Source organism: Harpia harpyja, chromosome Z (genome assembly GCF_026419915.1).
Source record: "Harpia harpyja isolate bHarHar1 chromosome Z, bHarHar1 primary haplotype, whole genome shotgun sequence".
NCBI classification, from domain to species: domain Eukaryota; kingdom Metazoa; phylum Chordata; class Aves; order Accipitriformes; family Accipitridae; genus Harpia; species Harpia harpyja.
In genome coordinates this window covers 112,629,126-112,656,065 of record NC_068969.1, presented here as the reverse complement: position 1 = coordinate 112,656,065, position 26,940 = coordinate 112,629,126, and the positions used below count along the sequence as shown (strand labels likewise).

General features: G+C 41.7%; 2 protein-coding genes across 20 annotated transcripts in view; one reads left to right on the top strand and one right to left on the bottom strand.

Annotated features, from left to right (window-relative positions):
* The window catches only part of PIAS2 (protein inhibitor of activated STAT 2), a 33,983-nt gene extending 7,820 nt beyond the window's left edge, over positions 1 to 26,163 (top strand). The window contains exons 2-15 of one of the 13 annotated variants that reach the window (XR_008233735.1): positions 1,677 to 2,151; positions 5,952 to 6,036; positions 6,675 to 6,725; positions 6,852 to 6,942; positions 11,785 to 11,919; positions 14,861 to 14,966; positions 15,624 to 15,697; positions 16,590 to 16,750; positions 17,328 to 17,461; positions 17,909 to 18,080; positions 20,351 to 20,490; positions 22,299 to 22,336; positions 23,047 to 23,313; positions 24,095 to 24,262. Coding sequence is in view for 6 of the 13 variants with exons in the window: in XM_052778627.1 (XP_052634587.1) it covers positions 1,677 to 2,151; positions 5,952 to 6,036; positions 6,675 to 6,725; positions 6,852 to 6,942; positions 11,785 to 11,919; positions 14,861 to 14,966; positions 15,624 to 15,697; positions 16,590 to 16,750; positions 17,328 to 17,461; positions 17,909 to 18,080; positions 20,351 to 20,490; positions 22,299 to 22,336; positions 24,066 to 24,251 (1,848 nt within the window). In the remaining 7 variants the exon portion in view is untranslated. Of the gene's footprint in view, positions 1 to 1,676; positions 2,152 to 5,951; positions 6,037 to 6,674; positions 6,726 to 6,851; positions 6,943 to 11,784; positions 11,920 to 14,860; positions 14,967 to 15,623; positions 15,698 to 16,589; positions 16,751 to 17,327; positions 17,462 to 17,908; positions 18,081 to 20,350; positions 20,491 to 20,976; positions 21,091 to 21,808; positions 21,948 to 22,298; positions 22,337 to 23,046; positions 23,314 to 24,065 lie in introns of those variants that run through there. The other 12 variants (XR_008233739.1, XR_008233734.1, XR_008233736.1 and 9 more) reach the window with 12 other exon arrangements.
* LOC128137568 (elongation factor 2-like) overlaps positions 17,304 to 26,940 on the bottom strand; it is a 29,766-nt gene continuing 20,129 nt past the window's right edge. For 5 of the 7 annotated variants that reach the window (XM_052778622.1, XM_052778623.1, XM_052778626.1 and 2 more), the window contains 2 exons: positions 26,780 to 26,851; positions 17,304 to 22,051 (listed from right to left, as the gene is read on the bottom strand). The gene's annotated coding sequence lies outside the window, so the exon portion shown is untranslated. The remainder of the gene's footprint in view (positions 22,052 to 26,779; positions 26,852 to 26,940) is intronic. The other 2 variants (XM_052778620.1, XM_052778621.1) reach the window with 2 other exon arrangements.

The window sequence follows — 26,940 nt, the reverse complement described above, 5'->3', positions numbered from 1 at the left end:
AGCAGGCTGCCCAGGGAAGTTGTTGAGTCACCATCCCTGGAGGTATTTAAAAGACGTGTAGATGTGGTGCTTAGGGACATGGTTTAGTGGTGGACTTGGCAGTGCTAGGTTAATGGTTGGACTTGGTGATCTTAAATGTCTTTTCCAACCTAAATGATTGTATGATTCAAAGCTCAGTTTTCATCTGGCTCAATTCCCTGATCTGTCTTACTGTAAAAACAATTTTCTCAACATTAAGGAGAGAATAGGGAGCAAGTGGCTAGGGGCACAGGGGGAGTTCAGACTTTTTTTTTGTGGCTGACTGCATGGTTGTAGCATAGTTGTGTTAAAACTTCAGCTGAGATGAGATCTATGTTAGAACACGTGGGTATAAACTCTGTAACTGTATAGTAAGGATTAGGGAAGGTAAACCCAGAACATTGTGTTTTGAGTTGTATCCCTTCTGAAATTAATGCCCAAAGCTTTAAATGTTGTGTATTGGACTACTATTTAAAAGTCAACAATACATTTCTGAACTGTTATTTTTAAAAATATCTTTTATGATCTCAGATGTCTCCTACTTCATACCTTCTGTCAGGGCCTTCATCTGCCAGTCCTTGAGTCTGGAGTTGGTATGGTACAGCAGTACAGATTAAAGTCAGATGTTCTTTCGTCTTTAAAACTTAACCTCCTTGTTATGGTGGAAGACTCCCACAGAAATAGGAAGGAAGTTGCTTAGAAGATTCTGGACAATTTTATACGTCTGAAAAGAGAGCTTGCTCACAAAAATGTGAGATGATGTGCCTATGCTAAGTTACTTGTTTGTAATAATGGGGGGGAAAGATTGCTTCCTCTTGCATAGTGGGCTCTTTTATTTCTTGATTTGTTTTGTGTTTTTTTTCAATGAGAATCTATTTATGAACTTCATAGTTCAATCCTCAGAGTCTTCCACAACTAACTCTGATAACCAAGTAAATAGTATTATTTCCTTTGAAGAGATCTTTGTGTCCCACGATACCAGAACGTGATAAGAGAAGGACACAAAGTTTTCTGTGATGTTTTAGAAGAATCAATTATGTTGGTTAAACAGTTTGTTAGTATGATATAATGTAGCTTTTTAGAAGGTGTCCACCTTGCTGTGCCATTCTTTCAAGAGTGAATCCTGATGTGCCTGTCTCTGTTCATGCATGCATTTAACATGCTGCCCAAAATAAAGGACGCTTCAGAATAAACTATGCAGAACTGAAACACTTCCTTATTTTATTTCTTAAAATGTGTTGGAAGACAGGTGATAATACTGATTTGTCTGATTTTGTTGTTGTTGTTGTTTTTGTTTTGTTTGCTGGTTTCATGAAGTGAGACACATACATTGTTTTAGAGTTTATGCTTCTGCCTGTGAATTTAAGACAGCACTGCATGGGTTGTATTAAGGTTTTGTTATTGCTGTTGTTTGAGTGTGGAAACAATTAGAAGTCTTTGAAATTAACAACGCAACCAAACTCAACCTTCATCCTGGACACTTTGTTTCTTTGTTTTAAACAAACTATACTCCTGTGTCAGGTAAGGGTATGGGTAGTACCTAAGATAACAAGTGTGAAACTAGAATGATGGAAGTTCAGATGTTTTACCATCTTCCTCAGAAAGGCCTACTTGCAGTACTGTTGGTTCACGTGTGCTTATCTCCCTTTTCTTTCTAGAATATGGTATCGAGTTTTCGTGTTTCTGAACTACAAGTGTTGTTGGGGTTTGCTGGACGTAATAAAAGCGGGCGGAAACATGACCTCCTGATGAGGGCACTGCACTTACTGAAGAGCGGCTGCAGCCCAGCAGTTCAGATAAAAATCAGAGAACTCTATAGGCGTCGGTACCCAAGGACGATTGAAGGACTCTCGGACTTATCAGCTATAAAACCTGCAGTTTTCAATTTAGACAGTAGTTCCTCTCCTGTTGAGCCTGACCTGGCTGTTGCTGGCATTCACCCGCTCCCTTCTACATCGGTCACGCCTCAGTCTCCTTCCTCGCCTGTCAGTTCTGTGCTCCTCCAAGACACTAAGCCCCACTTTGAGATGCAGCAGCCATCCCCTCCAATTCCACCTGTTCATCCCGATGTTCAACTGAAAAGCCTACCTTTTTACGATGTGCTTGATGTGCTCATAAAACCTACAAGTCTAGGTAAGTATTTAATAGCTCTGCAGGTTGCTTAATTTGTGAAATAGGCGTTGCTTATGACAGTACTAAGTCCGGACTTAAATGGCTTTTTGCAGCTGGGGAGAAGTGGAAACTCCCTTACCTTCTCTTTTCTATCCTTGCCCTGTCTTCACCACTTGTTCCCAGAAGTGCTGAGCCATGCTTCAGAAAATGGTGTTCTCTTTTGTAAATGTTATATGATTAAAGATCTTTGTCTTTTGAATATTAAATAATAGAGTAGAATAGTTCAGTTGTAAGGTACCTGCAATGATCATCTAACTGCCTGACTACTTCAGGGCTGACCAAAAGTTAGAGTAATAGTTAAGGGCATTGTCCACGTGCCTCTTAAACACTGACAGGCTTGGGGTGTTGACTGCTTCTCTAGGAAGCCTGTTCCAGTGTTTGACTACCCTCTCAGTAAATAAATGTTTCCTAATGTCTAGTCTGAACGTCCGCTTTTGGCTGAAAGATTTTGACCTGAAATCTCTGCCTGGTGCAAGTGAGAAACACATCTGTCAGGGCCAACAGGAAAAGGATTTCAGGGTCAGTAATTAGTAAGTTGCAACAATGTAAAGAGAACAAGTTCACTGGCTTGTTAGTTTAAGCCTACCTCACCACAACAATTCTGTGGGTTCTGACATCTGGCACTGAAACAGATACTTTGTGCAGCAAAGTTCAGTGTTGTACTCAGATTGGTGAAGGCTTCTCAGTTTACCGGTTGTTGCCACAGTGTATGTTAAAATGTAGATTGGACCTTTGTCTTCCGAATAACCTGAAATCTTAGTTTAGCTTCCTCAAACACCTCACTCTTAAACATACTAAATTATTTGGAAATACATTGTTTTCTGTCTTGAAATTCAACCTGTCTTGCCTTACATGGTAGAAGAAGTTCCCTAACTATTTAGTAATATTGTTTAGAAAAACTTAAGCATTTTGCAAGCTGTTTGCATTCTCTTAAACATTTTAGTTTCTTAACTGAGAATAGAGTCGTTTAGGCTGTGACTTGTACCTCAGTGAGGCATAGACTGATCATTGGTCATCTTCCAGTACCTAAAGCAGCAAGCATTACTAACAAGCATTTTTTACAATGCCCGTTGTCACTTCTGTTTGTGTGTCGTGACGCCCTGTTAGAGGAGAGTTTTATGTCAAACCTGTGTATTGGTACAATAGCAGCTTTGGTGTTGGACAGCTCTATGGCTCGTGCTGCTGTTACCTTTACAGAGATAATCTGTCAGTGCCACGATGTCCTGGCTAACTCCTGCTTATGTTCAGGGTGCGCAGTACTGGAGTATCTTAACTAGCTTCCTGAATTATTCTGTTATGGGACAACTGTTGGCTCACAGTTAACCAGACTGGTTAGCCAGCCACTCCATAGTCACTCTGTTCCATATCGTGCAGCGTGTGCTCGTGTCATGGTTTAAGCCCAGCTGGCAGCAAAGCACCACAAAGCCGCTCACTCGTTCCTCCCCCCCCCGGCCCCGGTGGGATGAGAAGAAAATATAACAAAAAGCTTGTGGGTCTGACAAAGACAGGGAGGGATAACTCACCAATTATGGTCATGGGCAAAAGACAGGCTCAACTTGTGGGGGAAAAAACCAAAATCAATTTAACTTACTACTAATCAAATCAAAACAGGATAATGGGAAGTAAAACCAAATCTTAAAACACCTTCCCCCCATCCCTCTCTCCTTCCCGGCTCAACTCCACTCCCGGTTTTCTCTACTTCACAGGGAATGGGGGTTGCGGTCAGTTCATCACAAGTTGTCAGATTCCACTCCCCTCTCCACTGCTGGTTCCCCTTCTTAAATACGTTCTCTCAGAGGTGCTATCACCATTGCTGGTGGGCTCAGCCTTGGCCAGAGGCAGGTCTGACTTGGAGCCAGGGAAGCTTCTAGCAGCTTCTCACAGGAGTCATCCCTGTAGCCCCTCCTGTGCTACCAAAACCCTGCCACACAAACCCAAAACAGCTAGATATTATATTTCTGTTATGCAGTTACCTTTTGTTTTCTGGTGAATGATATCTAGAGGTGGTGGTGATATGCTAGAAAATTCCCTAACAGTTGTTTTCATCAACTTTGGAAATGATCCTTTTTTTCTGAAAGCAGAATGCTTCCTTAGGGGTGTCACCATGTTATAGTTAGAGCTGCATGTAAATTCCTCTTTCTCTTGAAGACTGTAGGCTCTTTGTTGCACGTTGCCCAGTTTTCATAGGTGTGAGGATTATCTAGTCCTGTAACATTTGGGTCCTCTTAGGACATGGATGAGGGGGACAAGGTTAATTTAACTGAGTACTTGCTTGCCTTGAAACTCTCTTCAGAGCACAGTACCTGAAGGTGTCAGCAGCCAGAGCTACAACTCAGATCCGTGTGAGGAGGAGTGGGGGAATAAGATGTGAGGAATTGCTTGATATGCAAATAACGGGCCCTTCTGATGTTAGAAGGATACGAACACTGGCTGAAAATCACTCTTAACATGGATTAATGAGCAAATTTGGAAATAAGGCTTCCTTTATTTAATGTTTTTAGATCGATATGGATAGCTTATAGTCCCAGTTAGTAGATGTGGGTGATTGGGGCATGGAACAAATGGTTTTGTGTGTTTGAGAAATGAAGGATTTGGAAACCAAATAGACAGGTAAGTCAGAGAGCTAGGAGTATAGCCTGCTTCACTGTGACTCTTTAAAAGGGATGAGTGTAGACGTTCTTTTGCACTAATATGAGAACATAAGAGCAGGTGTAGGTGTGGGGTTTAGTTTTAACCCACACTCAATTCACTGACAAAATATGTCCATGATCTTTTTTTTATATGTGCTCAAGTATTATTTTAAAATATAAAATGCTGTCTATGGTGTGTGTATGCACATATGTGTACAATGTAGCTGTTTTGAATTGTTTGAGGAGCTTGGTATGTGTGTTCCACCTGGATTCTATTCCATTTTTGTGTCCTTCTTGTGTGTGTTTTCGGGGCATAGGGATCATCTTCTCTGAATGTCACAGTGTACAAGACAGTCTAGCTCTTCCAGATTTGCCTGGTTTAATTGTGCTATTTTTGCATTTGTCCTCCTTGCTGGTTACTTTAAATTGTTGGACAAGTCCAATCTACCTTTATTTCAGGTCAAGATTTCTAACTTCTCAAGTCAAAAGGAAGTAGAAAAGTAACATGTACATACTGTGAACCCTTAATACTAAAATATTACAGCTTCCCATCACTGACAGACAAGTAGGATTCTGACATGAAAGTTACATTTATTTATTTTTTTGTCAAATGCTACTGAGGGGTAATTCCCAGACATGAGGTCTAGCTGGCTTCTCTGGCATTAGGGATTGTACTCCCTCCCTTCCTCCCCAAAGGCTTAGTTACCTTTAGCTGTTTCTGAGTTGAGTAATTTTCCAGCTGTCCATTAATAACTTCTGGTGCATGTTCTCTTCTTGTAATATGTTAAAATAGTTGTAAACATCTTCTCTGCTTACTCTTTTTGTCAGATATCCAGTGTTATATTTTTGTTGTGTGTTTGTTTGAACCTTTCTCCCTTGATTATAACGCGGCTTGCCAAGCTGCTTCCGTACTGAAGTGTAATGTGATATTAAGCCATCTGAATATAGTTGAATGAATTATTTGTTCCATTGCTTTCCTGTTGACAGTTACAGGCAGTTCAACCACAATTTGATAATATTAAGTGACTTATGCCTTGTTCCAGGAAAAACTCAATTGCAGATCCTGTTTTAATCAATGACTTTTATCACCATGGTTAAACCTCTTTTGTGTCTCTTTTTTTTTTTTTCTAGTACAGAGCAGTATTCAGAGGTTCCAAGAGAAGTTTTTTATCTTTGCCTTAACACCTCAGCAGGTCAGAGAAATCTGTATTTCCAGGTAAGAAGTAAGAGTGTGGCATAGCGTAGGTAAACTTTTTCAAAATTTCAGGAGAAAGTGTGGCGTTTTTGTTCATTTTTTGCATCGCACAAGCTTGCAGATGCAGAGTGATAATCGTCACCAAAGTTATGCTGAGTTTATCTGTTCTGTTTTCTTCAGGAACTACTGTGCACAGAATCTACGTGCAGTTAGGGTAAATCCTATGCCACTAAGGAGTTAACAATTACTCAGTTCCAAATAATTGTGACTATTTAGAGAGGTGGTAAGCTTTTTTTCCCTGCATGTTTCCTGGCTGCAGGAATGGAAGGCTGCTTTTATCTTTTGTCCCAGGGTTCATCTTGTTGCAAGACCTATGGTGTAAGCCAAGAGCATTAATAGGGTTTTGTTCCTCCCTGACAACATCATGCTTTATTATTACTATAAACTCTTGACAGAGGATGCTGATCCTAAAGTCCTGCTTAACTTGCAGTAGCTAAACAGAGGTGTTGCTCCTAAGATTTGTTCATAGCTCAATACAAGAAAAATAAGAGCAAAGTCTAGCATGTTTGGGCAGGCGTGCCAGTTCTTTCTGCATATGACTGGAATATGAGATCTGCTGTCTAAACGGGTACTTCTCTTTTTCTTTCTCTTTGTCACAGGGACTTCTTGCCAGGGGGCAGGAGAGATTACACAGTCCAAGTTCAGCTGAGGTACCTTTTTTATAGTGTTCTCTTATAACTTCTTAATTGGCTAATGTAACATAAGTCTAGATGTTTGTGGGGACATACGAATGTGGTGACACTTGAAAATGTTGCTTTCTTTTTTTGGGGATACAGGTTATGCCTAGCAGAGACAAGCTGCCCTCAAGAAGATAATTACCCTAATAGTCTGTGTATTAAAGTAAATGGGAAGCTGTTTCCGTTGCCGGTAAGCTTGTTTGTACGTATTTGTGGCTGCTTTGTGACTTGTGGTGTGTGTGGTTTTTTTTTCTGTAATGTAGCTTGCTAAAACAATCAAGCTGTTTATTGTTATCACTCAAATTTCTCTAGTTACTAATGTTAGGCATACGGTTTGTATGCTTGCTGTGTGAGATAGCCATTACTATTAATCATGTTACAGCCACTGCATGGATTAATTGTGTTTTAGCCACCTATATCAAACCCCATCTGTTGCAGTTAACAAAATATGTCAAAAACATACCAGTGTCTGCACAGGGAATCCTCCTCATAGGTCTTCAAACCGAGTTTGACTTGATTGGTAGTAGCCCTTGCTGTTGGGCTATCTGTATTTGTGATTGGCTTGAGTTCCCTCTTGTTATGAGGGAATGGTATCACCTTCTTGTGTACAACTTTGTATGCTGCTCTGCTTCTGTCTGGTTAGAGCAGAATTCATTGCGGGGATGACGAACGGACACACTTCAGGGTTCCTAGCATTTGCTGATACTGGAATAGAACAGTGTTGGCAGTCATACGCTTTACTGGTGTTTGATGTTGCAAAAGGTAGTATGCAGGCAAGGTCACCTCGAGGCTTATATATACAAAAAGGGAAAAGCACTCTCATTCTTGAAAAATCTCTGGAATGGGTATCTCTGTACAGTAGAACAGAGAAACTCTTATGCAACCCATTCTGAAATAGTTCTGGAAGCTATAGAAGATGGAAAAAGTAGTAGTACAGAGGTTTTTTTCAGTAGTGGGTTTGGAAAAATGCTGTGTGGAGGGAGGAGGTGTAAAACCTCTCTTTCAGAATGTTTGTCACCTTCTTGGTGTCAGATGTGTTGTCCTGTACCCTCCTTCCTGCCATATGTGACCATGGCTGCTTTTTTTGCCTCTACTCAGCTTAAATGAGACTCTCTAGCTTCTCTTCCCCCTACTTCTTTAAACGTTGCATCGCTGTTCTCTATGTCTTCAGTGTGTAAGAGGATTTCTTTCATATGTTTTCTGGGCAGTATTTTCTGCAAATGTTATGCCTCTGTGCTAAATTTGAGGATTTTCTTGTTTCTTCTGCAGATTGTCTTCCTTTCTTTAAGCAACCCACCAAAAAGAATTGGGTCTGATGTTATCCTGTGGACATGAATGTCTGCTGATTCTCAGTCTTGCTAATATAGTTTGCACCCTGCTATGCTGTGTTATGCTATCCATTTTGCGCGTATGGTGTCACAGTCGTAACAAAAGTTGTTTGTAGTCTTGGATTATTGCTTTGCTTTAGATCTAAGTCCTGTAGGTTCTTCCTGCACATCATAAGGTGATTCTTTAATCTGTTCAGCAGAAACTGTAGGTGAGAAAGTGAATAAATGACTATTGTCTTGGTAAATTCCTTTCCTCTCTTCCTTCAGTATGAGCTGAATGACAAATGTAGTCTCAGACTGCTCCTGTAAATGTTTTTTGTTGATCTGGTCACTGACTGCAACCCTCTGGTGGTTCCTTTCTCTTACAGGAAATGTAAGATAACTCCTTTGCCTCAAAGACCACTATTGTCCAACTCAGTAGTGTTAGGTAATTAATCAGTGATGCCAGCCTCTATTGCCAACTTGTATAACTCTTAAGTGAGTACTGTTCTTTCCTTGGTATAGCAGTTCATGCCTCTGCAGATGTCTGTAAATCATACTTGGTCATCTCCTTGGCTGCAATCCTTACCAGAAGCTTCACAGAAATGCTGCCAGTGTGCCAGTACTGCTTCAGGTTGTGCCAACTTATGTTAACACAGTGTTTTCTTGTATTCCTACAACTATCTGTGTCCTCCTCTTATAGTGTTGGTTCTGACTTAAAAGGAGTAAATGTAGAGCCTTGCATGCTGGTGTCTTGGCAAGTAACAAGGATCTTATACATAATGCACTAGAGCAGGTGGTTCTCCTGTTAGCTTCTTTTGTAGGCAAGACAAAATGTGGAAGTCCAAAAAGGTAATTTGCTCTTCTTCTCAAGGGACCTCCATAGACCACTGCAGGTCTCTTTTGAAGGACAAAATCAAATACGTCAGGGCAGGCTGGAAACAGCCAGATAGAAGAGCAATCACGCTTTCTGTTGATAAATTTTTCTGGCTCTAGCAGATTCCACCAACTTTGACTAATATGGTTCTTGCAAGAAGCATGAAAGACTTAAAGACTAAAATAATGTTGGCACTTGCTAGCCACTAGAACTGGCAGCCTAACTAAACAGCGCTAGACCATGCTGGTTGTGATGGGCAAGCAGAGTGCTCTTTACTTAACTCCTGGAAGGCTAGGAAGGGAGGGCTTTAAAGTGTTCTAGGAGTACAAGGGTGACTGTGATCTCAAGGTCATTGCTCTGTGGAAGAAAACATTAAAAGCTTGACAGAAATGAAGCATGTCTGCAGAGTCTGTCTCAAAAAAAAAAAAAGTTGGGAAATGTAAGAGAACTTGCATCCTTGCTCTCTTGAAAGCAAGGCAGCTTTATTTTAGGTTGGAGACCAGCAGGATTATTGAGGCTGGTATAGTATGTGTGGAAGTACTCTCCTAAATATTGCAGGGATGGTGTGTTCATCCACGTAAGCTCATTATAAAGTCACCACAGTAGAGAAAGGCCTACTACAGCAAAGCAATTGGGATATATGCTCTATAAATGGCTGTAGCTGTTATGTCTGAGTAAGAAATGGCAAATCATTCATTCTTTTAAATGTGAAATTGCCAGCAGGCCCCATACATCTGCTGCTTCTATGTTCTGCAATAAAGCACACATGCTAAGGTTCCTGATAGCTATTGGGTCACTCATCATCTGGGGTGAGAACCATTTTAGAGAGGGTTCTTCAGCAATTGCTGTCTGCCACTCCGGCCTGGCAGACCTGCCTGTAGAAGCTCTGAGTCCCTATTCTGTCACTGCAAGCAAGAGCCCTGTCTGAAATTAATAAAGGGCAGTGGTGAGGTACAGCCGGGGCTTGGTTGTCATGTGAAACGTATGGACTAGTAATAGAGCTGCTTTGGAAACCTAGGAAATGTGACAACTATGGAGTCCTCCTTGGATTAAAGGCAGTGATTATCATATGGTATACTTGGCTAGTGAGCAGAAGACACTGTTTTTTTTTCTGGTTTTTATTTTTCAGACTTAGTGTCTTTCAAAGTAACTCTTTTTCCAATCACTAGGCTGAGAATGTGTGTGTTTCCCTGGGTTAAAAAAAAAAAAAAGGTGTGTGTGTTTTTCCAGTATATTGTTTCTGGGAGGGTTTCTTGTATAGAACAACAGTGTCTTGAACTAAATGAAATCTGGCAGTCGGTTCTGTGCAAGACATAGGGCTGCAATCTTTTATTGGCATCCTTCTGGTGCAGGATGAGTTTTTGAGATGAGTGGACTGCAGGCTGTCTGTGTGAGCTCAAAACGGAGATTCTCAGAGTTCCTGTTACAGACTGGCTTGCTTTCATAGCGACAGACGCAGGGTGATATGAATAAGCTCCTTCACGAAGCACAAGTATTTTCTGCTCACAATATGCTGGAGACTATGTGCTTGCCTTCAAGCAAAAGGGAATGAGGTGGCTCCTGATTTAATTCGCATACATCATATAGGAAATAAAACTACAGAGAAAAGCTGTCCAGGTTATGAAATTCTTCATAAAAGCTAAGCAAACAATACCTAGTTTATTTAGTTTCTGCAGACAGCAGCAAAGCCTATTAGGTCTTAAATACAGCTGATATATTACACATATAGCCCTTCTTCAGGGGCCTTGGCAGAGTACAGATGACAACCTGTTGCTAATGGAGCCAGGTGTAGTTGATACAAGGCAAAGCAGACACCAAGGAGATGTGGAGCTCTTGGAACAAGACTTTATTGTTTCTTAAATAGAATCAATGGAGTGTTTTCTGGGTGTGAAATGCTGAATTAACTCTTCATGACTTGCTGTGTTTGTCACTAAGGCTGTGTCCTTCTGACGTTCCACTCTCTTTCAGTGGGGCGGGGGGGGGGGGGGGAGGACAAAGCATCAACACTACTTTTTATGCTTCCAGTGAACTTACCTGGACCAAAACTGCATTCTCTTCCACCTTTTCAGCACTTCTGTAAAACCACTTTAAAGAGGACTGTCATGGTTTAACCCCAGCTGGCAACTAAGCACCATGCAGCTGCATGCTCACTTCCCCCTGCTGTGGGATAGGGGAGAGAATTGAAAAAAAAGTAAAACTCGTGGTTTGAGATAAGAACAGTTTAACAGAACAGAAAGGAAGAAACTAATAATGATAATAATAAAGGGATTGGAATATACAAGTGATGCACAATGTAATTGCTCACCACCCACTGACCGACAGCCAGTTAGTTCCCAAGCAGCGATTCCCCCCAGTTTATATGCTGGGCATGATGTCACATGGTATGGAATACCCTGTTAGCCAGTTTGGGTCAGCTGTCCTGGCTGTGTCCCCTCCCAGCTTCTTATGCCCCTCCAGCCTTCTTGCTGGCTGGGCATGAGAAGCTGAAAAATCCTTGACTTAGACTGAACACTATTTCGCAACAACTGAAAACATCAGTGTGTTATCAACATTCTTCTCATACTGAACCCGAAAGATAGCACTGTACCAGCTACTAGGAAGAAAATTAACTCTGTCCCAGCTGAAACCAGGACAAAACCAAAAAATGCTTTAAAATTGTGGTCGACTTATGGTATTAGACTGTCAAAGACTGATATTTCTCAGAGTGAGTGTTTAGTCTCCAGCCTAGAGAGCTTCTAGGTTTACCTGCTTCCCATAGATCTGTTGAAAACTAACAAGTCTGTTTCAGCAGGTTTCAGAGTACAGCGGGGAGACTTGGTAACCCTTTCCTTGTCCTTTCTTCCCATAGGGATATGCTCCACCGCCAAAAAATGGAATTGAACAGAAGCGACCTGGGCGCCCCTTGAATATAACATCTCTAGTTAGGTTGTCGTCAGCAGTGCCAAACCAGATTTCCATTTCCTGGGCTTCTGAAATTGGAAAGGTAAACTGTGTGTTCTGTAGGATGTGGAAAGCTGCCTAAATAACCTCATCTAGCATTCCTTCTCCCCTACTGCCTGATGTAGCTGGCAAGGCATACACCGGCAAGTGTTTAGTATTAGGTGGTTGAACTTCTTATCAGTGCCAGGAAACAAAGTTTGCTCTAGAAGTATGGTAGTTTACAGTAACATATATACGATTTGTGTAGAGATGGCAAAGGCCTCCTTATAGAATTCACATTAGAAAGCCTGCTGTTAGGGGTTGCCTGAAATGTGTATCAAAAATAACAAAATCTTTTTGTGGTGTAAATGGTACAAAACAGTTCAGACATGACAAAATAACAAAAGGAAAACCTACTTTCTTCCGTGTAGCCTGATGGTGTGAAGAGTGGAATTATGTAGCCATGTATTCTAAGGCACGTTTCTCAGTATCTGTTGTGACGGCCCATTGGAGAAGGCTTTTTAAACTGTCCAGATGTGCCAAGGCTGTGGGGGCAGAGACATGCATTTGCTTTTGAGGTTTTTGTATTTTCTAACTAAGTAATACTAAGTAGTTTTACAAAAACAATTTTTCTTTCATAGGAAGAACTGGTTAATGGATATTTTCTTCTCTATTCTTTTGAGATTCCTTTTTTACATGAAAATGGCCTCTCTATGAGTTGATTTAAAATTGTACTTGCAAATAAACCAAAACAGGGCGGAACTTCCAGCTCAGAAAGCTCATAGATGGCAGGTTGCTGGGAAGGGTTTACTGGGGAGGTGTCAGGCTGCTGGTGCCAGCTGTTTCTGGGCTTGATGGATCTCAAACACGCTTGGTTGGACCATACTTGTGTGTTTGTGTGTGTGTAACACAGGGTACCTGAGCAGTGTGTGTTTTCTTACAAATGAAGAGTAGTCTGGAAGTTTGGGTGACTTGAGGGAGAAGTGACTCAATGTGAGGAAGGATGGAGAGCTGGGGAAGAAATGAAAATTGAAGCCTCTTCATAATGCAATTCTAAACTTCATGGAAAGCTGCAGTGGGGGAAAGGCATGCTAGACTTCAGGTGGCAGGAGATAAAGGGGGTGGTGACTGAAATGTGAAACCTGTTGTTTTTTAGTGCCTGCAGTCATTAATCATAGTTGAAAAGGAATTAGCCTTTAAAATGGCTGTGTGGCTGTTTAGAAATTCCGCTATGGATTTACTAAGGAAAAGGAAGGGAGAGTGTGAGGTATTTCTAAATTTTTCCTAGATTTAAATAGCTGTTGCAGCATCCCTTTCAGCTGTTGGTAAGTCAAGAACTACTTATTCCTCTATTTGTGACCAGTTGTGGAAATCCTTGTGGATTTGATTATCAAAGTAGCTTACCCCTTGCTTTTTTCTTCAAAATAAAAAGCTGTGGACCAGAGACACCATGTGTTTCAGAGTGACACTCCAGTATAAACTTTTATACACTAATTAAAATTTTAAAAAGAAATTGGAGAGAAAGCTAATGTTCACAAAATAAATGAAGGGCAGTGCTGACAGCAAAGTTTTTTTGTTTTTGTGGGTGTTTTTTTGGTTTTTTTTTTTTTCCCTAAAACAGAGGTGAAGGGAAAGATCTAAGCCATGCTTCCCAATTATAAAGCACAAGAATCTTGAAATGACTGCAGTGTTGTGTGTGGTCTTAGCCTCTCCCACTGACCCCTGCTTTCTTCCTCCCCTGTATCTGCCAAAACATATTCTCACGGAAGCAGATGAATTGGAGGTTGTCCCAGCATTCCCCCTTGCCCCAAGAGGTAAAGTGAGTTCTTTGGTTTAATGTTGGTGTGCTGCTCTAAGTATCAGAACTCGCACAGCAGCCGTCGCTATTCATCCTCTAAATGAGACCCTTGGGGACAGTGTGGAGTGTCAGCGGGCGCACGTGGTAAGGGCTTCTTGGCATCTACTTGACTGATAGTGGAGGGCGTCCGAGCGAAGGAGGCTTTAATCCCACAGAGGTGGTCAGACTTGAGCCTGTAGAATTCTTTCTGAATAAGTAGTGCAATGCATGGTCATTCTTTAAGGAAAGAAAAAAAAAATCCATTTTTCTTAGCAGTTTCCCATGCATTTAGGTAACTTTATTTGCTCATCTAGGTAAGAGCTGGTTTTCCTATAGGTGGTAAAGGAGGAGCAGAGCAGTAGGTGTTGTTTAAATTCTTGTGCAGTACCCAGACAGTATAGGAGCCATAGGAAGGTGGCTGGCAGGGAGTGGAAGTGAGAGATTGCAGGTTGTGTTTGTTACACAGATGAAACCATTATTATTCTGCAGTAGTGGGACTTGCAGAATTTTTTTCTTCATTAGTGACTTTGAATAGGGAGTTAATACTGAAGAAGCTGGCAAGTGGTGTGAATTAGGGAAGAGTAGTAAATGCTAGGGAATGTGGCCAGCCTCAGAGGAGTGGGTATGGTGTAATGAGGCTTGGCTTGAAAGTGCAGAGCAAGCTAAAGAAAAGGTACAAGGAAATTGGTGCAGCTGTGTGCCATGTGAAGGTGTTGCGTTTGCACCTGAAAGACCGTTCATCTTTTCTTTTGTCATGTGATCATCTCCGAGCTCCCCACTAACAGATTGACACTGAAAAAAGGGAAGGATTTAACAGACAAACATGAGAAGTTCTTAAAGACTGCCTGTATGAGAAGGTGTGTCGCCAGTGTAAATCATCTTTCCCAGAGAAGAGCCCAGATTGTGTCTCAGTTGTGGAGTTATTGTTCTTAGTTAAGCCACAACTGGAGTAGGACAACTGGACTTGATTGGCAGGAGAATTCTGGTAGAGTATTGGGCTCTTTCACAGTAATGAAGTCATCTGTCAATGCTTTTCATAACTATTAAGCCAAAAATTGGCATGTTTTTGTTTTTACTGTATGCTATAGCTAGTGTAAATCGTAATTGGTTGTCATAGTGGAAGTACTGTATGAAATCAATATTTACTCTTTAATCACTCTTTTTGTAGAATTACTCCATGTCTGTGTATCTCGTTCGTCAGCTCACTTCAGCTATGCTTTTGCAGAGGCTAAAAATGAAAGGTATCAGAAACCCTGATCATTCCAGAGCACTAAGTAAGTCAAATTAATTTGCCTGTCTGTACTTTGTGAGGGTGGTCGGTGGCTCTTTAAAACTAGAACTGGTAATACTTGGGGGATTTGCAGCGTTTTGAAAAGAAAGTCTGTGCCCAGAGTATCAAAGGTTCCCTTTGCTGTTGCTGAGTCATCATGCACTCTTTCAGTGCATTACACATTAGTTAACATTACACAATTAGTTTTTCAGTGAGGGTCCCTGCGCTGGTAGGGAGCGCACCTAGAGATCCCATCCGAAGTGTTCTTACGGGAGTGCCATGAGCACCACTTACTGTGGTGGGCTGTGAGGTGCAGGTAGATGTCCTAAATTCTTTTCGCTTGCATGTGATCCTGATTTGCCTTTGCACCTCACTCACTGATGATTATTTTATTTATCTCTTTGCATGTTGGGTTGAGTTTGCTCTACTAACCCTCGTGGCTGGTAGTGCGTCTGCTGCACATCAAACAGTCTTGTGATGCGCAGTGTTTGCCAGTTGCTTATAAATAGTGAAACTATTGTTGTTTGATATTGCTATGAACTAGTTTCCTAGATGCTTTATTTTTTTTAGATAGCTGGAAATAAAGTACATGTACTGGTGAATCAAGATTAGCATTTTAAGTAATGATGTCTGTGTATAACTTCTCCATTTATTTTAATAGTTAAAGAAAAACTAACTGCAGATCCTGATAGTGAGATTGCCACGACCAGTCTGCGGGTATCTCTGATGTGTCCTGTAAGTATGGCTGGAAATTACTTTGTACAGATTTGTCTCCATCTTTAGTGCAGAGTTGGGCCGCTTTTAAAAAGCGCTTTTTAAGAAACTTCATTGGCTTTTGTTATATACTGATTCATTAACATAAAATAGTGGGGAGAAGGGTGCATCTACAAGCACCTGATTGTAGCAGCATTCAACCAACTATGGTTTAGAACTGCGAACGCCTCAGCTGTAACGCAGTCAGAATCAAGTCGCTACTAGTGTATAGCGAGGCCTTTAGAAGGAGTAATCTTGTATATCGAGATGTTGAGACTAATTGGACAGGGTGACAGAATAATTAAAGGATACAGTGATAAATAAAACTTTGGATCTCCTCATTTTGATGGTACTGCTTATACTGCCAGCTGCTATAACAAACAAAAAAATTGATTGCTGTGTAACAGGGTAATGCTGCCTTGGGGTTTCTCTTCCCAGCTAGAAACTGGCCTTGTGTTTGTGACTGCTCTGTTAAGCTAAATGTTAAAATGGGTATTACGCCATTCTGAGTCTGACATAACTGGAGCTCGCAAAACCCCTTGAAATATTTGGCTAAAAGAAAATGATAAAAGCGGGTGCTTCAGTAGGTCTTTAAATAAAAATAAAATCCTAGAAATAACATTGATGCAGGTCCATTAGAAATGTTTCTGACTGTTTTCAACTCAGTGAAGAGTTGGAGGATGGCTTTATTGCTCCTTTAAGTGCACTGCATGTGCTTTGATAGGGTGGATTTGCCTGCAGCGACCTTAGCACTGGGCACCTCTGTAGTGAGAAGAGACAGTTACTTCACCAACTGCCTCTGATTTCATTGTTAGCCATCCAGGCCTATTTCACTGTCTTCTGTTCTGATGCTCTTTAAATGCATCTCCTGCAGCTGGGAAAAATGAGACTGACAATCCCATGCCGGGCTGTTACTTGCACACACCTGCAATGTTTTGATGCTGCTCTTTATCTTCAAATGAATGAAAAGAAGCCTACCTGGATCTGCCCTGTCTGTGACAAAAAGGCAGCTTATGAGAGCCTAATATTAGATGGGTAAGAGACTGGGTTTGCAGATTACACAATTAGTTAACATTTTTGTGACTTAAGGTTCAGCCATTTCATACTATTTTCTTTGCCAAAAGACTTTAGACTGGGAGGAACCATTAGACTCTGTTAGTTTCTGTTCCCATGTAATGAACTACGTAAGTTTATCTTCTAACTGCATCATCAAACTCTCAAGCCTCAGTATATTTCCTCTGGAGAAATCCAAATGTGACATCTAAGGATAGGTCTCCCTTTTACATGACCCTATCTCTGAAGCTATTAACGTTAAAATTTAACTCAAAAAAAGTGTCAAACTTGATTCAGAGGATGATAGATTTCCATACAGAAGCAGAAATTATGAATTGCAGTAATGTTGGAGTGGAATATGGGTAGGTTGGGATACTCTTAGGTTTCGATGTCTGCAAAGGCTGTAATTGCAGGCTTTCGGGTAAGATGAACTGGGGAGAGGGTACATGCAGTGTGTCAAAGGTGATCATAATTAGCTTTTCAACTGTGTCTCCTTTGCACTTAGGATGAAAAATTTCACTTGGAATCAAAAATGAAACCACTCAACTTTATTTTTCAGGCTCTTTATGGAAATCCTTAATGAATGTTCAGATGTGGATGAGATCAAATTCCAAGAAGATGGCTCCTGGTGCCCCATGAGGCCAAAGAAAGAAGCTGTGAAAGTCTCAAGTCCACAGTGCACCAAAATAGAAAGTACGTACATCTGGGGTACTGGTTGCAAACCAACAAAAGTCTTGGAGACTTAGCTGTAGCTTGTATAATGTGTATGGATGTTGACATTTGTGTTGTGGAGGGCTTAATACTTCTAACCTTCTTTCTTTTTACTTTAAATGACAAAGGTTGTATCTCTAAAAATGTGCATTTTGGGGCCTGGTCTTTGCTCTTTATAATAGCAATTATGAAAATGAGAGGTTGCTCTTGTTTTAGGTCCTTAAATGGATAAGTGAAGATTAAAGCTTGTGCTTTAATATTCTCAATGTGATACAGAATAGTAATAAAACAGTTCCTGGGCCGTAACATTCTCTGTAATGGCCAGGAAGATGAGCTAAAACAGGATTTGAGTTCCTGGTTCTGTTGCAGATGGAAACAGCTGATGTCAACAGCCTTTAAAAAACAGTAATATTTTATTTTCTTGTTTAGGTTCCAGTGTTGTTAGCAAACAGTGTTCTGTGACAGTGGCCAATGAGGTGAACAAGAAGAAAGTGGACGTTATTGACTTGACAATAGAAAGCTCTTCTGATGAAGAGGAAGATCCTCCTGCCAAAAGGAAGTGCATATTTATGTCTGAAACACAAGGAAGCCCAACCAAAGGGTTTGTCAATTTTAAAGTTAGTTGTTATTCTGTAATGTCTCAGATAAACTGATGTGTAGACAAATGGACTTGTAATCTCTCTCCGGGATCCAGCTCCACATTTCCAGAGGAGAATTTCTAGGCCTCTCCTTGCAGAAGGTTGTATCGATACAGTACCTTTGTACAGGCAAAACACTATTAAATAGTTTTACATCTCACAAAAGACTTGCGCTGACTGTTGCTGTGTTTGCAGGGCTATTTCTCCATAGAAAAGGAAGCTGATTAAGCTAATGGACAGGATTCTCCTGAGAAAGCAGATTATGCCAAGTGGAGGAGCTTTATGCATTCTTGCTAAGTTAGTGTCATCTTAAAGGCTTTTCTCTCGCTGTCTGTTATACCCTTTATCTAATCTGCTCTGGTGCCCAGGAAACTAGGCTGCGTTGTGTGTTTCATCCATCCTGTCAGTCTTGGAAGGGAGATGCTTTACTGTTTTGAGTCAAGACAAGCTTTTTCTCCATCTCTCTGTTAAACTCTGGAATGTCTTGGACACTGTTGGCCATGGTTATCAGTCAGTCCTGCACCTTGGTTAGCCCAACTGATGACTTCCCAAGTCCCCTGTCAAGTGCTCCATCTTTGTAGTCATGCCTGACTTCAGCGGCAGGCTTAACCAGCTGCTTTACTGTTGTGCCACCTTCTGTCTGTCCCAATCTACGCAACTCGGCTGCAGTTACTGTTCATGGCTTCTGTAAAGTTCTTGGCCTTGGCCCGTAGGGCACAGGAGACCTGCAGGGAGAGAGGGGCACTGGTCAGGCTCACCAGCAGTCACTGCTCCGCGAGGTGATTCCAAGTGTCAGCTTTTAGTAATGGCTTATTAGTTAGTGTTGCTGCATGCATGAGGTGTGTGTCTGTGTGTCTCAGCGTAGTGGCTTATGTCTTGTACTAAAATAATAGCAATAAAAACAAACCCCTTCTGTTTTGCCAGCTCTTGAAGTAATGAGCAGCTGTACTGTGTCTCTAGTCCACAGGAATGTGTGGTCTTTGAGCAAATAGTTGGTCATCTTCAACAACTTTCAGCAGTGATTCTGAAATGCTGTTGCTTTTTGTGAGGATTGTGGAGGAGTCCTTCTGCAAGAGACTCTGTTTCTTATTTTTGTAAGAAAAAATAGCTACAAATACATCTCTTAATGAAGTTTCAGAAGGCACCAAGACTTCCTTCTGTGCTCCTGTGTGTGTCTGAGATGGCTACCTGCAACCATAATTGTAGGAGGACTGAGTTTTCTTGTCTGTCTGTGACCAATGTATTTTCCTTGCTGTTTGGGTATGGAAATGGCATGTTTTCATTCTTCAAATCCAAGTCAAAGCCAGGCTTTTGGGGAATAGCTTCTCTCCTGTAAACAGTGTTGCCTGAATGCTAGTTTTGGCAGAACCGTGGGGTGTCTTCCTACAGGCAGAAGCAACACAGGCTGAAGTATGAGAGGTGCTTGCGAAGGGAGGGTCTGAAATCCAAGCTTCTGAAATCAGAAGTAGCAGAAATGCACCGATGCAGCAGTCTGGGGAGGAAGACGTGAGTGGCTAACACTCGTGGCTGGTGGGCTGGAGGGAGCGATGCGGAGCAGCTGGGAGCGGGACTCTGGGTGTTTCCACCTGACTTGGAGTTTATGAAATACTTTATGCACGTGGCTGGTGCCTGAACGCCTGTGGTGGTGTCTTTAGCAGTGCCGCGAAGTAATCGGGCAGAAGGTGGGGATGCAGAAGGGTTTCAACTGGTTGCGTGCTCCGGGAGAGCTGAACTTAGCTTGGGCTCAGGCTGTGAGTAAAGATGGGTTTGGTATTTAACTCCCACGTGTGTAATCTCAGGGGCTGAATAATAGTCAGTCGTGCCTTCGGCGTGACAGGGTAGCACCGAGGAACGGTGATGTGGAGACATTGAAACGAGTGCTCTCCTCCTGGCTCTGGCTACCTGCACATCCCTCCCAGGGTGCTCCGCAGATAGAGATTTCCATTTCTGTCTCTGAATGGTAGACTGTTATAAATGACTCCAGCACTGTACTTTGTTTTAATGCCAACTTGCTCTTATGTCACAGCTGCTGTTGAGAGCCAAGATACGGTCATGTTATTGTGAAGACTGTTATGAAAGAGGAAATTAGAGTGGAATACTGTGTAGTGAGTAGCCACGCTGTAGTTGTGTTGTTACATAGTGACCTTGTGAATGAGAGTGCACAGCGGTGCGTAATTTCTCTTCTGTAACTAACGGCCAGGTTGTTTGTAACTTCCCATGCTGTTCAAAACAGGGTTCTCATGTATCAGCCATCTACTGTCAGAGTGCCCAGCGTGACAACGGTCGATGCTGCTGCTATTCCTCCTTCATTAACAGACTACCCAGTACCATTCCATCATCCACCAATATCCAGTATTTCATCAGACTTGCCAGGTAGGTGGTGGCTATTTTTAATGTGTATTCTGACAGCTTTATTAATTTGTGGGGTGGGTAAAAATTGGAGAATTGATCAACTTTTTTTTTTTTAATGGAACAAGACTATATGCAGTATTGCACTGATGCGATGTCTAGACAAGTCCAGTACAGGCTGTCTTTCCAGTTTCAGGTTGCACTTCGCAACAGCGATGTGAAAAACGTTGCTTCTGGGGTACGAATTGGCACTTTGAAACAGCAGCCAGAAACACTTCTCGCTATATTCAGTTAGACTCTGTGTAAACATCTGGTTGTTATGTGTTGTAGATACGAGGGAGAGTAGCTGCTTATTTAAGTTATAGCGGTGTGATGGCGCCGACTCATCCCAACCCTAGAAGTAGAGATATCCTGCTAGCTGATTCTAGTGGTGCTCTGTCTAGACTGTATGAAAAAGGTTAAGGTGAGCTACAATATGTAAGCTGAACTCTATTGACTTTCTTTACCTAGACATACCCTAAATGCCTATGATGTATTCTTCAACACTGCTGCTAAATATCAGACAAAAGGTGGGGATACTGATTGTTTTCTATCCTGGCTCCTTGAAAAGAACACTGTATATAGGGACTCTGGGGGTTCTCCTTGCCGGCTGTAACGAACCCAGAGCCCAGGAAATGGTGACTCGTGGTGACAGGTGTCCCATTGGCCTCCTGTACTTCCCTCTCCCCGCTCCATTGCCTGTCTCCATTTCTCCCCTGCAACATCTCTGGGTTTTTTCCTCTTCTTTCAGCACCAGTTTGGCAATGGGATGGATATCATTCCCCTTGTTTCTCTGTCCATTTTGGTTCCTTTACTGCTCCCTCCCTCCACTTCTCCCTTGTTAAGAAATCGGTTGCCTTCCCAAATTGGATAGGAGAGTAAGCTGAGAGAATGGAAGTCTAGAACTGTTGTCTGTCTCTTATCAGCTGAAGTTCTAAAAGGTGCAAGAACAAAAGCAGCTGTCAATTCTGTAAAAGCAGCTGAGCTTAAATCTCCTTCAAAATTTTTCTCTAATGGAGAAGAGAAGGAGAGATGCCACTGGCCAGAACAGATTTGGAGGTGAGGGGAGAGGGAGGGAGTAAGTTTACCATTTCTTTCTGTTGACATAGCAAACACAAGGCCAATATTTAGAAACAAAACAAAAAAGGCTGTAATTTCTCATTGGTTTCATAATTTTAAACATCTTGCCCTAAATGCTTACACGCTAATGGTGTATAAGACGGACGCTAGTTGTCACTGCTCTTAGAGGATATACCTTGAACTACTTGTAGTTTCCTCTTCTTCGTTCCTTTTATTTGTCTAGACACAAAACGGGGATGATATTAGAAATGTTTCCTTATTGGCTGCCCGTGGGTGGAGGAAGAGACCTGCTGCTTGTTTTTGGACTTGTGCATGTTGTGACTTTACTTCATTCCAGCATCTTTAATGTGATGACACTCTTCATGTCCCAGTTTGGCCAAGTCAGGTACAATATGCAGTGAAACTTGCATTATGAACCAACAGCTCCAAATGGCAACCTCCATCTAAGCAACCACATTGAACCACCCTGCAATATCCAGTGAATAATACATCATTATGTCATTCTCATTCTTAAAAAGAGCCACTTGTACGAGAGAACTCGTTTTGCTGCTGCCTGAAGTAGTCGTTGAGAGTGGTGTCACAGTGGTATATTCCATTTAGAAACTGTGTAACAATTGCAAAATCTGTTCTACGACCACAAAAAAGTTCCTTAAATTTGTTGTGTATGACTAAAAGAAAGACACATCAATTTATTATCCTTCTCTTCTTTCTAGGTCTGGATTTTCTTTCACTAATCCCAGTTGATTCACAGGTATGTTTCTGAACTACTATGGGGTTAATTTCCACGTCTGGTTTTTGTGACATACTGCTCGAATAACTACCAGGACACTGTCATCCATACCATGTTCGCAGTCCACTCGCTTAGACCTTACCACAGACCAGGAAAATCCATTTTCCCAACAAGAGGTGGTAATGAAGATGCATTAAGGGAGGATTCAGTTTAGCCTCACTAGGAGAAATCCATGCATGGAAACTCACTCTTTAGTGATAGCTTGCCTTTCTAAAGTGGATACTTGCACGGCACTAATGTGAATACACCCCCCGTGTACTTCATGCTCTTAGTTCATACCGGGTATCTGTAGGCCAGATTAAGCTCTGTAAATATACGTCACTGGTTGTTGTTTCTATTGGTTTTGATGTTAGTAGGAGGTTAAGTTTTAAAGAAAATATCTTCCTTAATTTGATGGGCACGTGACTGAACACTTTTATGATAAATCCTTCCATGTAACACCTAAACCCTGTTGGCTTTGGATTATATGGATATTTTGTAGGTCAAAAGTAACTAGGCGGTGCTTTCCCTTCCTTGGAAACTTAAAACTTTACACAGTTAGGGAGAGTGATTCTTACTGTAACTAGATTTACACAGGCAGACTACAGCCTTGAAATGTGGGGGAATATTGGCTCCCTAACTAAGACAAGAGGATCTGAAGCAGACCCTCTGTTTCATCTCTCTGTCTCTAGAAGACAACAGTAATAGGACTCTACTGCAGAGTTGACTTTCTGGTGCCTTAAAAACAAAGGATGAACTTCCTCCTTTTCTTTCCACTTACTGCATCTTGCAATACTCTGTGCCTGACCTTGAGATCTGAACTGCCGAAAGTGGGAATAACAGAAGTTTGTTCATGTGGGAGACTGGAAGCAGGTATGCTGCTATGAAGTGTCCACTTTGGACAGTTCAAACAGTTCAGGCTCAGTTCCAAACATATGCCCGAGATTGGAATCCACGGGGTAAGAGAAAGTAAGGTGTGTTGAACAACGTGTGTGCGTGCGTGCGCGTGGGGGTGTCTTACGTTATCTTCCTCTGACACCTGGCAACCTTGTTCTGTTTCTAAATGCTTAGAGTGTTCAGCTCTGCTTTGAGAAGGCTTGTCTTCCACTTCAGGAAATTTAAATCCACTTAGTAATTTTTCTTAATCAGACTTGATCAGGGCTCATTTATCACTACTAAAATGTTTAGAGACCTGCATGTATCATTGCAGGTATATACTATGAACAAGTTGATTAGTACAGCTGCTGCCATTTGAGGGGATGAAATTATTCTAACCTCCATCGAAGTAGCAAAAAGCGTTCTGCTACCTTTCATGATGAAAGGAGCCCAAAATACACAGTTGTGCCCAGTAGCTGTGGGCAGTGAACATTCTCCAAATGCTAAGGGTTTTTTTGTTTGTGGGGTTTTTCTTTTTTTTTTTGTGGTCATCATGTGGACATGATAGTGTTTCTTAATGTGCTAGTAAATGCTCAAGCTAACCAGTTAGTAAGGAAAAAAAAAAAAGGGGAGGGGGAGGATGAGGGAGAAGGGCTCGTGGCTACCATCTCTGCTTGCTTACTTGCTGGTGTGCAGAACTCCAGTTCTTGCTATGCATGCGATAACGAAGTTCTGCTAGTAATGTGTTTTGTGCTTGTTGTAGGGAAGATGTATCTTCAGAGCATACATTTCCCTCGTGCAGTTAGTCTCTTCATTCTTCATTGTTTGTTTCAAGCAGTACTGTCCTCCTATGTTTTTGGATAGTCTCACCTCAACCTTAACAAGCAGCACGCCTGGCAGCATCATCACATCAACCAGTCACCACGAGAGCAGCACGCACGTTAGCTCCTCCAGCAGGAGCGAGACAGGGGTGATAACCAGCAGCGGAGGCAGCGCTCCTGACATCATCTCACTGGACTGAAACAAGGGGCAGCACGGGACTCCAGGAGAAACTGCACGGAGCTGCTGCTTGTATCTCTGGAACTTCAGCATCTCGGAAGTTATTCTGATATTTATTGAAAGGATTTCCCTTCTGGAAAATGGAGTAAATTCATCTACACTAGGAACAGAAGTGATAGACTTTTTTGTTTTGTTTTGTTTTTTCCTTGCTCATTAAATAGCTGGTATAGAAAAGGCCCCTTCAGAACATGCTTTTATGCTTTTGGCTTGTTCTGGGGAAACTGACATTTTGTTGCTGGGTGGATTCCACAAATGGTTTTTAATTTTGTTGTAAAACACAGCAATAATGTAAAAACAAACAAAAACTTTTTTTAATAATAAAAGGCACTTAACCACTCTAGAACAACAGCCTGGGCAAAGGTGCAGAAGTGTATGCATTGGTGAATTTTTAATATTTTCACTGGGGCCTGTAATAAACTTCATTTAAGACAATGAAGCTTTGTGAAATAGCCATGACTTGTGTTGTATGTCTCTTGTTTCCCACTTCCCCCTTACCTGGGGATGTAGGGGAAGCCTCTGTAAATGGGATTAGTTGGGTTTTTTTGTTTGTGTTTTTTTTCCTCCTGATTTTGTGTTTTTCGCAAATGCAACAAAATCCTAAGCTTTGACTTCTTCCTCTTAATGTTCTTTGGGCTGGGGAGGGGACAAACTGTCTATGCAAACTCTGCATTACGCAATCTCTGTGCTGTCATGTCAGAATGGGGACACCTCCCCACCACCAAAAACTCCAAACTATGCACAGTTGAGCCATGGCTGAATTTCTGGTTTGATAACTTTAAGAGGTGATAGAAAAAAAAGCCTTTAAACTCAGATTATAAGGTGGTTGGTGGCCCTCTTTGAAATTACCACCCCTGATCAAGTGAAGTGTGTGCTTTCTATGGCAGCTGCAAGGAGAAAAATAGGAATTACTTTCTCCAGTGCAGGATAATTTTCTAGGATCTCTTGCTTGTGGCTTCTGTCACTTCAGTAACTGCTGTGTTCTCTTGGGAATACCCCACTCTGACGTGCCATGGGGAAAGGTTGGCTTTTTGGAAGACAAAAGCTGTAGCTGCACAGTGTTCCCACCTAACTGGAATTACGTGTTTAGGGTTTAATGATGCTTTGTCCCACATTACATGGCCTCCTAATCATGGCTTTCCTAATTCAATGGGAATAACTTCCTCATGTTTTACTCCCCTGGTCAATCTGCTGCTTTGTTGTGTGTATGCAGTGTCTCCCCGCACACCTCTAAGGATAATCTCCACAGTACGGTATGTGGAAGAGGTTACAGACCAGGAAAATCAAGTCATTGCCATAGAGCTGGAATAATGGTATTGTCTATGTTGACATAGCAGCTTTTCCCAGTGTTGTGTTTCTGTTGAGTAACTGTGTTTGAGATTATTCCTTCCCTAATTACCAGCTTTCACTTTTTCCTGATTTTGTGTTCCTTTTATTTCTTTAGTCAGATGTCTGGTACTTTTTGCCTTCCACTACTGTTAACAATATTTGAACAAAGTACAAATGGATAAGAAATATTGAAGCAGGATGTATTGTAACTCTTGCCTGCCCTGTACTCCCACTTTTAATGCAGCATTACTATTCCCTGTTGCCTTTTTTTGTATGACCTTTCACACCAATCTTCAATTCACATGTTGGTCTTAATATCGCATCCACTCTTTCTTCTCCTTTCCTTATCTGTTGAATTTTTTGTACCTGTTAAGGCTCAGTTTTTAGCATGATTTATTTCCAATAAAGCCATGCTACTCATGAAGTTTTTTCCTAATGGCCTGCAGCAGATCGGTGCTTTCTGCATCAGAGTTGCACAGTGACTTGAACTATAAATAGAGTGTGGAGAGAGGTTCCAGAGTCATTCTGAATAAAGTGTTTAAAACTGGTATCTGTTGCTGAAGTTAATTATTGTGCCCTGTTTGGTAGTTACTTATCAGGGCTGAGGTCAGGTTGTGTTCTCCAGCTGTTTTGGGCAGGAGTTTTGCAGCTGCATTTAGCTTTAAACCTTCAAGACCCATGAGAGCAATGTCAAATGCAAACTTAAGGCATTTGAGCCTTACCTGTTTAGGAGAGAGTTAGGTTGTCATAGGCTGTGGTGTGAGGTAAGCCTTCAGGGGAAGGATGTAGTTTTCCTGCAATGCTGATGTTCGTGCAGGAGGTAATTACACCAGCCTAGTAACGCCTAAATCCTGTAATTCACTTGAGTCTGTGGATGGTGTGTATCAAGGGGTTGGAGTTCTGCAGTGCAGTCGTCACCCGTTCGATACACCACCTCCCACCAGACAACAAAGGATTTCCTTAAGCAGTGGAGGGGGGACTGGGGATTGTAACTTAATCGAGGCCTGTACCACTGTAGCTCTGCTCTAAGGAAACCTGCCCATTGTAGCTAGATGAGGTTTTGGTTTATTTTTCCTTCAGCGAGTTCTAAAATGCATCAGAATGTCTGTCCAAGAACTTCTAACATGAGAAAAATCTTGAAGAAAAGGTGAGATAACGTCTTACCTCTTTGTTTCCGCTATGGAAGTATCTGGTTACTGCTTTGAGTGGACTATATCAAAGATACCTTCAAACCAACTGCAGAAGGAAAGTAAAGCTTATGAGTCCCTGTACTGCACAGATAACCAGCATGCAATGAAAGCCATGCTGCAAGAGCTGGCCCCCTT